This window comes from Sturnira hondurensis, unplaced genomic scaffold (assembly GCF_014824575.4).
Source record: "Sturnira hondurensis isolate 20B ecotype Veracruz unplaced genomic scaffold, ASM1482457v3 Scaffold0003213, whole genome shotgun sequence".
Taxonomy (NCBI): Eukaryota; Metazoa; Chordata; class Mammalia; order Chiroptera; family Phyllostomidae; genus Sturnira; species Sturnira hondurensis.
The window spans coordinates 664,112-680,591 of NW_028075844.1; the positions used below are offsets into that span (position 1 = coordinate 664,112).

General features: G+C 51.7%; 1 protein-coding gene across 2 annotated transcripts; it reads right to left on the reverse strand.

Moving 5' to 3' along the window:
• Positions 1 to 158: 158 nt before the first annotated feature.
• YJU2B (YJU2 splicing factor homolog B) lies at positions 159 to 13,880 on the reverse strand. 2 transcript variants are annotated; one of them, XM_037041836.1, is made up of 10 exons: positions 13,807 to 13,880; positions 10,550 to 10,594; positions 8,705 to 8,758; positions 7,304 to 7,386; positions 5,921 to 5,976; positions 4,503 to 4,563; positions 3,526 to 3,668; positions 3,259 to 3,431; positions 995 to 1,133; positions 159 to 863 (listed from the first exon to the last, which is right to left on the reverse strand). In XM_037041836.1, the coding sequence occupies exons 2-10, from the start codon at positions 10,550 to 10,552 to the stop codon at positions 379 to 381; spliced, it is 1,197 nt and encodes a 398-aa protein (XP_036897731.1). In that variant the 5' UTR covers positions 10,553 to 10,594; positions 13,807 to 13,880; the 3' UTR covers positions 159 to 378. The 2 variants fall into 2 exon arrangements, with proteins under 2 accessions (XP_036897731.1, XP_036897732.1); XM_037041837.1 differs by lacking the exon at positions 13,807 to 13,880 and adding an exon at positions 13,031 to 13,793.
• Between the last annotated feature and the right edge of the window lie 2,600 nt (positions 13,881 to 16,480).

Consider the following 16,480-nt stretch of genomic DNA (forward strand, 5'->3'; position numbering starts at 1 on the left):
TGTCCTGATTGCAGACCAACCTGAGCCACTACCTTGAAACCCTCATTATGCATGGCTGTGGTCACTGGTATAGTCTCCATTTGCTAAGAGAGATCTGTCCAGTTTGGTGGACGGAGTGCCGGAGAGAGGCAGGGCCCGTTTAGTAACCCAAGGCAGAGGCAGAGAAGCAGGGCTTTAATGTTGGGGTGGGGGTGGGGGTCCTACAAGGCACAAAAACCCTCTCCAGGACCAAATAAATAATTCCATCAGTGCAGAAAGGTGAGGTCTGGGGAGGGGGTGACTTCTGAGCTCTCGGAGGGCTGCTGGTCCAGAGGAGCTGCAGTCTGGGAAGGGCTTCCTGGGCGTGCCTCGGCCTCTGGAGGAGTCCAGCCCTCAAAATCACTCACTCTCCGAGTCTGAGTAATCAGCCACGAGGGAGGAGCTGAGGCTGGGGTATGGCACGTCCTGGGGGACAGGTACCTCCTGGGAGGAGCTTGAAGAGGACCTCGGCCTGTCCTGACAGCTCCCATTCTGCCCCTGAGGTCCCCTTGTAGTGGCGGTCTTGACTGTCTCCTGAGAGCAGTCTTGGGGGGATATGGGCCTATCCTGGGTGGTGCCCTCTGACACCTGGGGCTCCCCAAACTTGGAGGTCTCCGACAGGCACTGTGGGCTCTCTGAGATCTCCCGGGACTGCCTTCGCACAATACCCAGGTCCCCCACGGTGATGGCAGAGCCGGTGGGTGCAGATCTGCGGTTCTGGGCCAGCTTCTTCAGGACGCTGCCGGCTTTGCTGCTGCTGCTGCTGCTGCTGGGTCCTGAGGCTGATGGAAACCAGGAGCGGCTGATGATCTCTGTCCGCTTGAGTTTCTGCTTGTCCTCATATGCTGGCAAGGAAGGAGAGAAGGGGAGGGGAGGAGGTCCAGAGCCACCCTCTGCCTGGGTCTGCCATGGCCCACTTAGCTGGGACCCCCATCTCTCCCTACCCCAACCCCTGTGCCCTCTGGCCCCCACGCACAGTCCAGGGTATGGAACTTGAGCAAGGCGGCCAGCCTGCGGTCGTCCTCTGTCTCCGGCACCAGTGGGATGGCCAGGCTGGCCTTAGCCTGCAGTGCCTGGTCCCTCTCTTCCTCCTCCTGTAGGGCTTTTTTCTTTTCCTGTTGGGAGAAGTGATACGGGTGTCAGAGTCTTGCCTCTTCTGTGCCTGTTGACTTGGGGGCATTGCTCCAGATCTCTGGGTCTCAGTTTCCTCCTCCCTAAGCTCAGGGCAGGAGAAAGCCTCACACTATGGCTGGGACAGAAAAGCCACTCAACAAATGAGAGGTGCAATTGTCATTCATATGTGTACCTTTCACTTTTTCACTTATTCGTTCCAAATATTTACAGAATGCCTACCTTGTCCCGGGCCTTATTCCAGACACTGGGGACCCAGCAGAGAGCAGACAAAACCCCCTGCTCTGTAGAACTGACATTCTAGTGGGCAAGACAACAGTGGTGGGGAGAAAAAGAATGCCAGGAAGGGCAAAAGGAGTGGGAAGGGGGGTCAACTTGAAACATGATGTGGGGTGATGAAGAGGGTCAGGGACTGTCTCCCTGAGATCATGTCTGAGAAAAGACACCTGAATGGGGGGACATGTGGGTATCTGGGGGAAGAGTGTTCCAAGGTAGAGGGAACAGCCTGTGCAAAGGCCCTGAGGCAGAAATATGAGTGGAGCTGTTGAGGAAGAGTGAGGCCAGTGTGGCTGTGAGCAAGGGGAAGGCGGAGATGGGGGTGCAGAGGGGAAGGGGCAGATCATTCAGACCTGGTGGGCCATGGGGAAGACTTTGGTTTCTACTATAAGTGGGAGCCATGGTGGGTTCTGAACACAGGAGGGAGGTGATTGACTCAGTTGTTCATAGGTGTCCCCTGGTGGCTGTGGGGGGGAAGGCGGGGAATGGCCTATTGGGGGTGGGAGGGTGGGAGCCTGGAGACCAGGACAGAGAGTGCTGGTCCAGGTAGGAGACTATGGGGGTGGTGGAAGCAGGCAGATACTAGACATAATTTGAAGGTACAGGCTGACAGAACTAACTGGACACAGGGAGGGGGAGTCAAGGGCAACTCCAGGCTTTGGGAACTCAGTGCCTAGAAGGGGTGGAAGTGGGCGGGCAGGTTAAGGACTGAGGTATGTATGAGGTGGCTCGTGGGGATACGTTTGAGGGTCTTTAGACTCCCCCCGCTCCCCCAACCATGTAGAAGCCCAGAAGACAGGGGACACATAGCTCAGGGCGCAGGTCTGGCTGAAAGAGCACACCTTCAGTAAACAACAATTAGTAAGAAAACTAGTAATTTTACTCCTAATAATAGTGACTGCAGAATGATCAGAAAAGAGACAGGAAGAGATGGGGGCTCTAGGATGGCGAGGGAACTTACAGCCTGTGGGGCCACCCTGACCACTCCTGCCTGGGCTCTGTCTGCAGTGTCCAGGGGTGCAACCTACTCCTCAGAGTAAGAGAAGAGGGAGGCGGTCCTCCCAGTGCCCCAGTGGACACCATGAGGGTGAAACACCCATTTTCATCCCACTCCTCTGAGCCCTGACTCCCTGTGACATAGCTCCACCAAGTATTTTCGGAACAAGTTCAGCCACAGTGGTCGCTGACAGCAGTGCCCCTGGGGTGTCCTCAAGCTGCAGAGGGTAAGAGCTGGCATTGGTAGCTGTGCCCCCAGTGACTCTTCACACAGGTGCAGATGTCTTGCCCAAGCATGTCCACATTGAAACCTTCATTACTATATTTTGTTATAAAATTTTCCTTTTTGTCTGTCATAGATAGGGCATGGCAGGGATGATTTTAGAAATTATTTGGGGGCATGTTGACAATCTATAGATTTAATTTTGCGACAACTGAGTGGGCCCATGAAATGTGTGTTAGGAGCTGACCAGTAGGTCAGTGCCATGCTGGGCCTCTGCCTGACACACTCAGGCCTCGCCTGTGCCCTGGCTGATGGCTCGTTTTCCCTTTGAGATCTTATGAAAGGGAAGCCTGGTCCCCTCCCAGGGGAAGGTGCTATGTGCTTAATAATAGCTGTTGGGCTAGGGGGCCTCCCCTGGGCACTGTGAGGCCCCCACAGTGAAGATGGAGAAACTTGGGCACAGTGGGTGAAATGACATGCCGATAGCCAGGATGTGGTGGGGCTCAGGCTGGACCTGGGTCTTAACTTGCCCTGTTGGTGGTGCCAGGTGCCCACCCCCACCCCGCCCTGCCCCACCTGCCTGTGTTTCCAACCCTGGGCTGCAGCCCACTCACCCGGAACCTTTTCCGCAGCATGCTGTTGAGGGCGAAGTCATCCTTCCAGGCGCTCTGTGCCTCCTGGATGTGGCTGAGGGTGGGGAGGGCCTTCTTGAGTGTGCTTCGGTCGGCCTCACCATGCTCCAGGCGGAACATGGCATCTGTCTCCAGCTTCTGCTTCTTCTCCTGCTCTGCAAGGGTGAAAACGTGGCTGTGCCTTCCGGGACATGGCTCAGGCTCAGGCTCAGGGTCAGGGATGGCTTTGGGGCTGTCCATGGAGCTCACCTGTCGTCAGCACCTGCTCGTTGTCTGCCATGTCCCAGCGCTCCTCCTTGCGCTGGGCACCACTCACAATCACATAGTCACAATTGGCAGGGTCTGTTTGCATCTCGATGTAGTTGATGCAGAGGTGACATTTCATCCGGAATCTGGGTGGTGGGCAGGATTCAGGACACTGTGGCCACCCCAGGCTATCACGTGACCCCTGCCTGCTTCCCTCCACCTATGCACACCATTCCACAAGTGTTCATTAAGCACCTACTGCATGCTACATGCCAGACTCCATACCTGGCGGTAGAGCCACGAGTGAGACAGACATGGTCCCGTCACTCCAGAACTAACCTTCTGACTGGAGTTTACTCATTCATTCATTCATTCATTCACTTACTCAACAAACCTTCCTGAGCTAGGCTGCTCTGTGGCAGGCTTGGCACCAGCTGCCAGGAACACAGCAGTGAAACAAGCCAACCTACTCTTGGAGGGACTAACATTCCAGCAGGGGTGATGTTGCCTGCAAAGGCACAAGCAACCACAGTGTGGGGTGGTGCTCCCCACTCTAGAAAAGGCTTTCTGAGAGCTGGTGTTGGAGCAGAAACCTGATGAGAGGGAGGGACCCTTGCAGATATCTCTGGAAGGCTGAGTGTTCCAGGCAGAGGGCACAGAGGCGGGACCTCAGTAAGAGAGGGCCAGCAAGGAGGCCGTGTGGCTAATGCAGAGTGAGGCAGATACTGGAAGGAGCTAAGGGCAGGGAGGGGCAGAGTGTTTGGGCCATAGGGGGACTTTTACTCTGAGGAAGGTGGGAGCCATGGAGGGTTCTAAGCAGAGGGACATGCTGACTAACACCCCAGGACAGTTTCCAGGACAGAACCGCAGGGAGCTGCTATTGGGAAGAGGGTAGGAACCCCGCTCCCACTCAGACTCCCTTACAGCCCATTCACCCTGCGGCCCCTCTGTGTCCGAGACACCTGCTAGGCTGCCTCTACCTGTAGATTGGGGTTGTGTAGTAATTGCCAACTTTCTTCTTTTCTGCATTGTAACGAACACCTGGAAGGAGAGGAAAGAGTGGAGGCCCAGGCTAAGGCCACCCCAGTGTCTTTTCCCTGGGTGGGGGGCAGACAGGGGTGGTATCCTGTCCCCCTGCAGGGGAGGTACCTTGGGAGGGCACTGAAATTCAAGGCAGAGCCGTGTTCAGGCTGTGTGTGACAGGCGCTCAGGCTACAGCAAAGGGTGGACAGGAGCCAAAGGGCCTGGGTTCGAATCCCAATCCTACCAGCTATCAGCTTGTGAGGGCCTCACCCCTCCGGGCCTAGGTATCCCCACCTATGCAACGGGGATGAGTGTAACACCTATTGTCCAGGGCGACTGTGAGAGCAGCAGAAGCTGATGATCATGTGACTGCTCAGATCAGGGCCTGGCTCCGCAAGTGTTCAAGAAGGGCTGGATTTATTATTTTTCTAGAGCATTTTCAGGTTTTTTGTTATTTTGCTGGTTAGAAGATGTGTATTTTTGACTCTGTATGACCTTGCTTATCAGTGAAAAAAAGCTTAAACTAGACAAACAGAGCTTGGGCTGGCGGGTGGCATGGCTTGGCTGGGTTTCCCTTTCCTGGTGGCTACTTCCCTTCATGGCCCTGGGGTGACCCTTGTGTGGGGTCAGGCCAAGCCCCACTCTCTGTCCTCTGAGTAGCTGGTGGCCTTTGAGGCAGATTCCCCTGACTGGGTCTGATCAAGCAGACACGATAGGGGCTCACTTGTCCTCCTCAGCAGTGGGGTGGCGTGGCACCCCCCTTCCTGTACTTCCACAGCCTTTTCGAGGAGGACTGGACCCTGTCATTGAGAGCCACCAGCTCCTGTGTACAGAGCAAGCTGCTCCCTGGCCCAGGAGCTGTGTGAGGAGCTGAAGGAGGTGCTGTGAGGACCCCAGAGGAGGAAACGTGAGGTCTCACCACTGCTGAGTGCAGCCTTGGCCCCATGCCTGTCTGTCATCTGTGTACCTCTGGCACAGTCAAAGGTTCAACAGCTAATTGTAACAGTAAAGGACAGTGACAGTAGCAGACTGAATGTATGAGTCCTCACACTGTGCCATATGCTGTGCACTCGGCCCTTTATATGTCACGTAGGTGGACACTCATATCATCTGAATTTTACAGGTGGGTAAACCGAGGTGTACAGAGGCTCTGTCACTTGCCCAGGGTCACCCAACTAGGAAGTGCACCCAGAGCCTGGCCTCCTCACCACTCTGCGATAAGGTGTCTGCTGCCTGCCCATCACTTGGGCCCCATCTCCTCCCTGACTCCTGACTGGGAGCATCCTGGGAGGTGACACTTGCGGTTTGTGGGCTTCAGTGTCTGTGGGGCCGAATGGGCGGGACTGGCAGGAGCAGGGGGTGGGCACAAACTCACCCATGCCGATGTGGTTCTTGCAGCCGTCACACCAGATGTTATACGGCATCTCGAACCTACACGAACAGAAAACAGCTCCTTTGCTCCTGCTCACAGGGCTCTCCCTTGGTCTCCACCCCTGCAATTCTGCCACAGCTGCACTGCAAAGGGCCCGCACACAGCAGGTACAACGAATGGCTGGTGAACGTTCCCACAGCGGGGCCTGTCCGGTCTGCTGCTCCCTGGCCAGCTAACCCAGGCAGGGTGAGTCTCCACGGGTGCTGCTGTGTCTTCCATGCCTCACCGTGCCAAACAGCTGGGAGCAGAGGGGCAAGCGGTAGGGGCACTGGTGTCTTTCGAGTTAAGTGTTTGTACTGTCACCAATTTCTTTTTCACATGTGGTTCTATGTGTGACACACAATTCTGGTTTTCTATGAACAGCAGTGACAAAGCTTCCCTTTTAGAATAAAATGTTAAGTAATGAATAGCCAGGAGGTGAGGGCTCAGCTACCAGAGTGGACAGGGGTGGCATGCGCAGGCCCCAGGCAGGCAAGCTTGGCTGGCTCTGGGGCACGGAAACATGGAGGGAGTTTTGGTGAGACCTTCCGCCCTGTGCCTCCTGAGGTTACTCTTGGGATCTTGTGTCTTGACTCTTTTTCCACAGATGTTCCCTCCTTTGATGGTTTTGTGGTGGAATCCTCTGCTCAGGCCCAGGGTAGGCATGAGACAGAGGTCAGAGTTCATGAGGCAGAGAAGGAAGGAATGAAGGGTTTGCATTTCTGCTAAGGAGGGCTGGCCAGAAACGGGAGAATCCCCAGGGAAGGGCCATTGCCCTGGCTCCACTGCAGTAATGGCTCCGATTCCTCATTCTCCCTCTCCATCTTCCCCAGGTCCGTGCCCTCTGTAATGAGACTCTGCAGCAGTTCCTGTCAGGAGGTGAAGGGCATCATGACGGAGTTCAAAAAATCGATGGCGTGCCAGCTTTGTGTGTTGGCCTCAAGTGGCCTTGCACACCTCTGCTCACTCTCTTTTGGAACCTGCAGCTGTTGTACAAACAAGCCCAGGCTGGGCGGCTGGAGGATGAGGCACATGGAGCAGAGCCCAGCTGCACTGCCCACAGCCATGCTGGGCCAACCAGTCCCCAGCCAGCCGACCCCCAAACATGTGAAGGAGCCTGGCCCAAGTCAGCCAAGCCCAGCCCAGGCCACAGAGGCATTCAGCTGGGCCGCAGACTTGTGAGCAATAATATGCACTTATTGTTTTGTTATGTGGCAACAGCTAACTAATACAGTGACTCTCTGCTTAACAGAATTAAGAGCCTGCAGCATTGGGCAAAACTGAGTGCTGAATTCTCCTTAAGATTGAGGCCAGGTAGTACAAGGGGCAGGGGTCCTCAGGCCTTACCTGATGATGAGGATGCCCTGGGACAGCTTCCGAGCCCGCTCCCGCAGCGGGTGGCTGTGGTGGTACCGGTTGAGGGAGCCATGCTGTGCAAAAAAGAGGAAGGAGAGGGTTAGCGCTGCTGAGCCGGGCAAGCTCATGCTCTCCTGCATAGGCCGAGAGGGGCGTCTTTCTTATGACCTACCAGGGGCGTTAACAGTGAAATGGAAGGCACAAAGGCCCTGGTGAAGCCAGTGGGTTTGGGCTAAGGAATACATGAGTTTGATTCTTTTCTCTCCAATTTTAGAGCTAAAAGAGCCACGTGAGCCTGGGTAGTAACCTCACCTTTTGCCTTCCTGAGCCTCGGTTTCCCGTAATTATGGCCAGGTGTTGTGGGGGAAATTAGGTGAGATGACAATACTGGCAAAGGTTTACTGGATACTTTATCTGTGTTTTCTCACTTAAATACCTTAACAATTCTGTGAGGACAAGTTGTTTTATTTCCTATTTTAGCATTATTTTAAAATAAGATTTTATTTATTTATTATTTTTAAAGAAAGGGGAATGGAGGGGGAGAGAGAGGAGAGAAACATCAATGAGAGAGAGAAACATCCATCGACTGGCTGCCTTTTGTACACTCCCAACCAGAGACCAAACTCGCCACCCAGGCACGTGCCTTGACTGGGAACTGAACTGGCGACCCTTTGCTTTGTGGAATGATGCCCAGCCGAGCCACACTGGTCAAGGCTTACTTCCTTCTTGCCATGAGGAAATTGGTACACAGAGGCTGAGTTAGGGCCTGCTGGGACCACGGACCCATTCAGCAGGCCTTACCGGGCATCTGGAGCAAGGGGACACAGCCGTAAACAAGACAGAACTGTCTCTGCCCTGGTGGGGCCAGTGTTCTAAAGGGGCAGACGGATGACACCCCAGTACAGGGACAATGCATCAGGGAGTTACATGGGCTGTGAAGGGAGATAAAGCACTAGGTGACAAGATGGAGAACAAGGCGGGGTCAGGGAGGCCCTCTGTGAGGACAGACACAAAGGAAGGGAGAGAGCTTCATGGTCAAATGGAGGAAGAGGTTCCAGGCAGAGGAAACAGCAGAGGGTACGACCAGAGGAGCTGGAGCCAGGAGAGTGAGGGACTCTGACCCCAGAGCCTGAGTGCCTAACCTCATCCTGGGCTCCACTGGAAACACGCCATGCTGGGCACAGGGTACAAGGTCACTGACGAGGGCCACATTGACCACTGGGAACAAAGACCGCCCCGAGACTTGTGTCACAAGCACAGGGCAGAAAGATCTCAGGGCCACCCACGCTTTGGCAGCCGTGGCTCCGATTCAGGAGGGATGAGGTACCTCCTGGCCCCTGCCCTGTGCAGTCTCTGCTATCATGGATACGGCGAAGGAAGCCCGCCCCTTACCTTTTCAGGATTGAAATCTGGAGGGTAGTACTTGTTTACTCCTTTCCTTTCACCCTGGAAAGCAGAAGAGAGACATTACTCAGAGAGGGTCCTGCAGGAGGCATAATGGCGCAGACTCGAAGGGCAGAACCTGGATGATGGAGGCTGAGGATGGCCCTGGGCTCCATGTCTGACCAGGGACTGGTGACCAGGGACAAAAGCCCACTGTTGTGGCCGTAGGAAATTCCACCAGGGTTCAACTCTCTTAGAGCAATGGCTTCCGGCATTTTGGGGGCCATGACTTATGGTAAGATTTATTTAACACTGCAGCTGTGCATGTATACCCGTAACACAGCTGAGGCACAGGCTTCATGAAAGAAGCCTTACCCTGGCTGGGGAGTCTCTTTTCAAAGGCTGGCAGCCACCTGCTGTGTTGACTGGAACCCACGAGACCAGTGGGTCTCAAACATGGCTGCACGGTACAGCCATCTGAGGAGTTTCTAAAACTCTACTAACTGGGCCCCACCCCCAGAAAACTAGCAGAAAAGCTGCTCTGAGGAGCGGCTCCCGAACACAGCACCTTCAAGAAGCAACCTGGAGACTGTGTTTAAACAAATCCTTGTATGTGCTCGTTCACAATGGCATTATTCACAATGGCCAAAAGGTGGAAACAACCCAAATGCCCATCAGTGGACAAATGGGTAGCCAGATATGGTCTGCCCACACACTGAAATATTATTCAATCATAAAAACGAATGAAGCTCTGACACAGGCGACAGTGTGGATGAACCTTGAAGACAGGATGCGAAGTGAAAGAAGCCAGACACAAAAGGCCACGTGGTGTACGAGTCCCTTTACGTGAAATGTCCTGCCAGGCAAACCCACAGAAACATGAAGCAGACTGGCGCCTGCCAGGGGCTGGGGGCGGGGGACATTTAGTGACTGCCGATGGGGATGGGGTTTACTTCTGGCTGATGGAAGTGTTTTAGAACTAGATAGAGGACATGGTTGTACAACATTATGAATGTATTAAATGCCATGGGATGATACACTTTATTTATTTATTTATTTTTATTTTTTAGAGAGACAGTGCTACCTAAAACAGAGAGATAACATTGGACCAAAGACGCTGCGTGACTCCCGTCAGCTCCCCCTCCCAAGAGAAGCGGCATGTCTGCACATCTGTGCTCCCCCTGGGAGCTTCCCCCTCCCAAATCCCCACGTTTGCCCTATATGAACTTGCTTCTACAAGCTCAAGGTAAAGTGGGTATTAGTGTTTCAATGCTCCACCTTCTCAACTGTTAGCCTCTGATATTAATAAAAGTGTAATTATAATCCAATCCCTGTCTCTACTTTTTGGCTGAGTGGTGACAGGTAGCATGAGCTCTGGACTGGGTTGACCTTCTGTTTCAAGTGGAAGGGAGAGAGGAAGAGAGGGAGAGAAGCACCAATGTGAGAGAGAGACATCGACTGGTTGCCCTCACAGGCACCCCCAAATGGGCATCGAACCCACAACCCAGGCATGTGACCTGACCGTGAATAGAACTGGCAACCTTTCGGGGTGTGGGGTGATGTTCAACTCACTGAGCCACATCAGTCAGGGTGGGATGATGCATTTTAAAATGATTAATTTTGTCAGGTAAATTTCACCTCATTAAAAAAAAAAAAGAAAGAAAACAGCTTCCTGGGTGATTTAAGTGGGCAGCAAAGTTTGAGAACTGCACCAAAAGATCATGAACCCAGGGTCTGAAAATACCATCTTAGAGCTCAGGCACAAAGAAGGGGCTTTCGGAGGGGAAGGGGCTGTTGTGGGGGTCTGATGAAGACTGCAAAAGAACCCCAAGGAGCACACGCCAGTCTACTCACCATCTTGGGAGCTGCCTACTGGTCCTCACCTTCAACGTGGCCAATCTGAAAAGACAAGACACTGACACTGAGCTATGTTGGCTGTCCGCCCAGTCGCACCCTCCTGGGGAACCTGGCAGAGGGACCATGGCTTCCCTGCGAAGGTACCATGGGCTAGGTCCAGTGGTGGCACTCAGAAGAGCCCCTTCCCCCCAGGTGTAGGAGGTGTCCAAAGAGCGACATTTGTTGGTTTGGAAAGAGCGTCCTGTCCACTCATCATGCAACGCATAGTCAACAGCTAACACCTCTCACCCACAGCCCCTGTCACTGCTCTTCTGGACCACTGTAGTCACCTCTCTCTGGTGTCCTGCTCTGCCCTCAACTCCCACAATCTGCTCTTTTCAGAGGTCAGGAGGACCTCTTAAAAAATGAGTCTGAAATATTCTTCTGCTTAAACCCCTCCTATGATTCCTTTTGCTTTGAGAATCACATCAAGCTCCTCCATGCGGCCTGCCCCTCCAAGCCTGTCCTGCACCCCTCTCCCTTGTGCTCACTCTGTTCCAGTCACACTGGCCTTCCGGTGGCCTTCAGAGGCTAAGCGGGTGCAGGTCAACTGCCTTGAGTGCTCCTCCAGGAGCTGTCCGTTTTTTGTCACAGGTCTCAGCTCAAACCGCTTTTGTCAGAGGCCTCGTTGGAGTCCCTTCTCTCCTGGAGTTCTTACCACATCACCCTGCGTCTCTCTGCTTGTCTACAGCTCTCTCCCCTGCAAGGTCTCACCTTGCTGTATCTCTAGCAACAAGGACAGTGCCTGGCCTCTGATGAATTCTGATGAAGGACCACTAATTAAGGTTCCCTAAGAATCAGTGCAGGTGACACAGGTATCAAATGCAGGGGCATCCCGTGCACCCCGTGTGTGTGGAAGAGAGACTTTTAGGTCTAGAATGGGGATTGGCAAAATTTCTACTAGGGAACACACAATAAATACTGCTGGTTTTCTGGACTAGACTGTCTCGGTCCCAACAACTCAACTGGGCCCATCACAGCTACAAAGCAGCTGTGGACAACAGGTGAATGAATGGGTGTGCCTGTACTCCAATAAAACTTTATTTAGGGACACTGAAAACTTGCATTTCACATGACTGTCACCTGTCACAAAATATTATTCTCCTTTTGATTTTCCCCTAATCATTTAAGAAGTTAATACTACTACCCTTAACTGGAAGGCTGTACAAAATCAGATTGGTTTTGGCCTGTGGGCATAGTCTGCCAGCTCCCTGTGCTAGAGTCAGGAAGTCTGGTCTAATTGTTTCTGCCAGTTTAGCTGTGCACTCTTTAATGGTTACAGTGTGCCAGCCGCTGCACTGTGTCTGACATCATTGCCTCATTTAGTCTATATTATGTTACTATTATCTCCAATTGATGTGGGGATTGAGTATTGGGTTGGCCAAAAAGTCAACTTAGTTTTTTCTGTAAAATAAGACACACTTTTCATTTTCACCCCTCACTTTATTGATTTGGATATTTTTAGTATGCCAGCTATCTCCTGCTACTGGCTTCTAGAGGGTAGAGGCCAGGGGTGCTGCTAAACATCTTCCAATGCATAAGACAGCCCCACTGCAAATAATTATTTGGCAAAAATATCAATAGTACTAAGAAACTTTGCAAACCACTTTTGACATGTTTGATCAGTCGCAGAACACTCTCCATACAGCGTACAAATCTTTTACTGCCTTTCAGTTGTGTTTTTTTTAAATATTTTATTTATTTATCTTTAGAGGGGAAGGGAAGGAGAGAAGGAGAGAAGTGTCAATGTATGGTTGCCTCTCTTGAGTCCCCTGCTGGGAACTGGCCCGCAACCCAGGAATGTGCCCTGACTGGGAATTGAACTGCGATTGTCTGGTTTGCAGGCCCGCGCTTAATCCACTGAGCTACACCAGCCAGGGCCTTCAGTTGTGTTTTTACCTTTCTTGAAATAATAAAGCATAATATGCTGAAAATGTTGCACATATCCTTCCATCTTCAATATTAAAATGACTGCACAAAAATTTACCAATTTTGATAAGTTTTTTAAAATGCACACTGATATGACAGCTGTCTCAATACAATCTAACAAAACTGTTTCTAATGAAGTTAAAGACAACTAGGCACTACTAGAGCCACCATATGGAAAAAACTAAACAAACTTTCTGGCCAAACCAAAAATTTGTCCAGGGTCAGAAGCTGATGGGTGGGGAGGTAGAGTTGGGGCGCGAAGTGCTGTAAACTATTTCACCTTGTCCTGAACCTCTCTCCATCTTGCCTTCTCCATCTGTAAAGTGTGCCCCTGGACGAGATTTTCCTAAGGTCCCTTCCAATTTAAAAATGCTTTTGTTAACAAAACATTTAAGTGCCCGCATAGGCTTTGAAGTCACAGTTCCTTGAGCTTGAACCCCAGCTTCACTCCTCACTCACTGGGTGACCTTGGCCAGTGTCTGAATTTCCCCGAAATTATAAATTCCTCACCTGTAAAGAGCAGATGAGGTCAACAGGGCTGACTTTCTGGCATTGCTGCAGATGACATAATACACTGGGAACTGCTTGCACAAAGAGCTCTGTTTATAGGAGCTGGGGGTCTTAACATGGATTTACTACCCCAGTGATGGTATAGCTGAGGCTATAGGGTGAATATATAGAAATCTCTGATCCCTGGTGTTGAGAGTAATCATAGGTTGCGGGTGCCCAGAACATGCTGTTTGGACCAAGATCCGGACTCTGCTTGAGAGAGACTCGGCTTGACTGTTTAGGCAAGCTGCTATCTTTGCGCCTCAGTCTCCTCAACTGTAAAATGGGGTTTACAAAAGTATCAACCTGATCAATTTAACGTTAAGACTCAGTGAGTTAAATAAAGTTGTTAGAACAGCTCCTGATGCCGAATTAATCGTTAGTAGTTTTGATGATATCTCATGTCCACCGTTTTACAAGCATCATTTTACAAAATCTTCATCACAACCCAGCGCGGTAGGGGATTACAGGTTCCACTTCACAGATGTCATAGACCCAGAGGCCCTTCAGGCATTATACGGGCCAAGGCTGAATCTGGGGTCACGACGGTAGCCGGGGATTTGGGTCGTGGGTCTCGAAAGGGACCTGGGCCAGCTCCGAACATCGGACCCACGACCGCAGAGCCCCGCGATCTCCGACATGACAGTTCCCGTAGGGTGGCGCCGAGACTGGGCGAGGTAGCAGTTTGACCCCCAGCCCAACCCGGCCTGTCAGCCCCTCTGCCAGCCCAGACTTACCTGCCCCCTTCCTGACGTCACAGCGCGCCTTGCCCGGAAGTAAGGGATGGACGCGCTAGGGGCGTAGCGCACTCCGGGTGAGGGGAAACGCCTTCGAGAGGCGGGGATAGGCGGCAGCGCCGCGTTGATTGGCTGAATGATGGACAAGCCGCGCGCTCTTAGTTAGTGGAGTGGCCCAATTCAGGCCTGCGTACGCGTCACGAGGCCCACCTTCGGTCCCGCCCACTCTACTTAGTCCAATCCGAGGCCTGCTTCCCTAACGGCGCCCTCCCAGGAGCACTGTCGCGTCAGCTGAAACCTTTCAGCGAGGATGGGAGAAGTCCAAGGCTGCTCAGGGCGAAGTAAAGCAGCGTCGTGTGCTTGAACAGTTAGCGCGCTAAGGGCTGTTTTTCCATTTGTATATGGTTAGGATAAAAAAAAATCAAAAGAATAACATTTTGTGACGTGAAAGTAATAGGAACTTTAAATTTTAGTATCCGTAAATGAACTTTTATTGGAATACAGCTGAGTCCGTTTATTTACCTAGTGTCTATGGCCACTTTGCCACTACAGTGGCGAAGTTAAATGTTTGCAACAGAGTGTGTATGATCCCAGAGCCTAAAAAATTTACTATCAGACCTTTTAACAGAAGAAGTGGGCCAGTCTGCCTTGGAGCCGTCAGACCAGCCTGGCTTTGCTTTCTTCACAGGGGCGTGGCGTTTGAATTTTTATGCCCTGTAGGGCCTAGCAGAATCTGTTCATTTGTTCATTGAACAGCTGTTTTAGGTGCATGCTAGATGCTGGGCCACGGGGACTGAGGGTAAAGGACACACCCTTTTCTCATTGATGAGGTATATCAACTCGCAGTTTATCAAGGGCAGTGTGAGAAATGATGACACTACTACTACTGTATTATTCGGTGCTGAATAATGTTCTAAAGTCTTGCAAGTCAGTTTCCATGTGATTATAGTGCTGCACACTGAGTGCTCACAATTCACCAAGCACCATTCACCAGGGCTCAGTACTCTCATGTGTTATCTCAGGGAATGCTGCTCCTACGGGATGGATTTGCTAACATCCTCATTCCCCAGATGAGACAAGCCCAGAGAGGTCAAGTAACTGGCCCAATGACACACAGCTAGTGAGGGGTAGAGGATTTGACCTCCATCTGATGTGAAACCTTGTTCCCTTAACCTCTGTATATTGTACACATTAAGTATCGGTTCTATGGGGACCCAGAGGAATGTTTAATGCGGGTGGCAATGGTTGGGAGCTGGCAGGAGTGAGGGTCAGTGACATCCCTGTGAGGGGTGCCCCCTGTGCTGGATAAAGAAAAGCAAGGCAGAGGAAGGGGGCACAGGGCAGAGGCATACTCACAGATCCTGAAAAACGAGATGGAGCTGCATTCAGCCCCAGTAATCTTGCTTGCATCCACTGAATTTTGCTTGAGTCCTTATCTTACACCTCAACAGTGATAAATATGTTGGGAAGGGGAGGTGTAAGAACCTTTGTCTTTCAAGATATATGTAGAGTCTTACTTTTTTTGCACACAGGGCCGGTGATGGCACTGAAATATCAGCCTGAGATATGCAGAGACTGTTCTATAATGAGGCCAAATGCAGGCCAATTCCTGTGGGGCCAAGGGAACTCACTTAGGGAGAGGAGAGCAATTAGCCACCCTGGGCAGGGTGGCAGGAAGGGGCCTGGATTCTAGCTCTGTGGACCTTGATCCTCACCTCTGTTTGCTCAATTGCAAAGCGAAATATTTTGGCTCCGCCCATGGGAACGAATGAAATAAATGCCTACAGATGTACTTGTAAAACATTTGAATAAGAAAAGAAAGCTGTGGGCTGGGAAGGGCATTCCAGGAACATGGTGCAGCTTTTGGGAACAAGAGAATGACAGAAGATTAGGCGGGTTTCAAGCATCTGTAACTTCTCTACATAAAGCTGAAACCCATTTCTCCGCTGTTGGCACCCATCGCCTCTATTCCTGCCTGTGAGGGCCATGGAGGGCCTATCAGTCTCCCACAAGCCATTCCTTCACCTCCCTCCTACCTCCGAGAGCCTCTGGTTTAAACCTAACTTCAGCTTCACCCCTTCAATCACCATCCAGAGCTCAGAAAGCAGATGGAACAGGTTAGACATTTTATATTTGATTTGTGGCTGTGGTGAAAACTGTTTTGGCCCTGTCTGAGTGGCTCAGCGAATTGAGCATTGGCCTGCAAACCAAAAGGTCACCGGTTCGATCCCCAGTCAGGGCACATGCCTGGGTTGCAGGGCAGGTGCTCCACTGGGGGCACGAGAAAGGCAACTGGTGGATATGTCTCACATTGATGTTTCTCTTTCTCTCTTTCTCCCCCCTCTCCCTCTTTCTAAAAATAAATAAAATCTTAAAAAAAAACTATCTTGGCTGCTACCCTTCCAATGTTGTGTGAATATCTAACCCCTAAGTACAAGCACAGCTTTTGTACTTAGCCAGCACATCCTCCACCATAGCTGATTGGGTCAGTGGGTTTGATTTAACCAAAGCTGGGTGAATGAGGTTTGGTTTTGGGAAGTTAACATTGGCTTCCAGACATGCACGGGAACCTGCCTGTGGCCTCACCTGAGACCATGGCACTTCAGACTTGGTGGGAAGCCATCTTTAGCCACGAGAAAGGCAGAGATAAGCAACCATACAGTGAGAGAGAGAC

Bases quoted from the DNA above. Each gene is read 5' to 3' on its own strand.
- YJU2B (XM_037041836.1), bottom strand. The intron at 5,977-7,303 runs GTAAGGCCTGAG...CTGTTCGTGTAG, and splicing joins CAGGGCATCCTCATCATCAG to GTTCGAGATGCCGTATAACA. The intron at 1,134-3,258 runs GTGAGTGGGCTG...TTCTCCCAACAG, and splicing joins TGCTGCGGAAAAGGTTCCGG to GAAAAGAAAAAAGCCCTACA.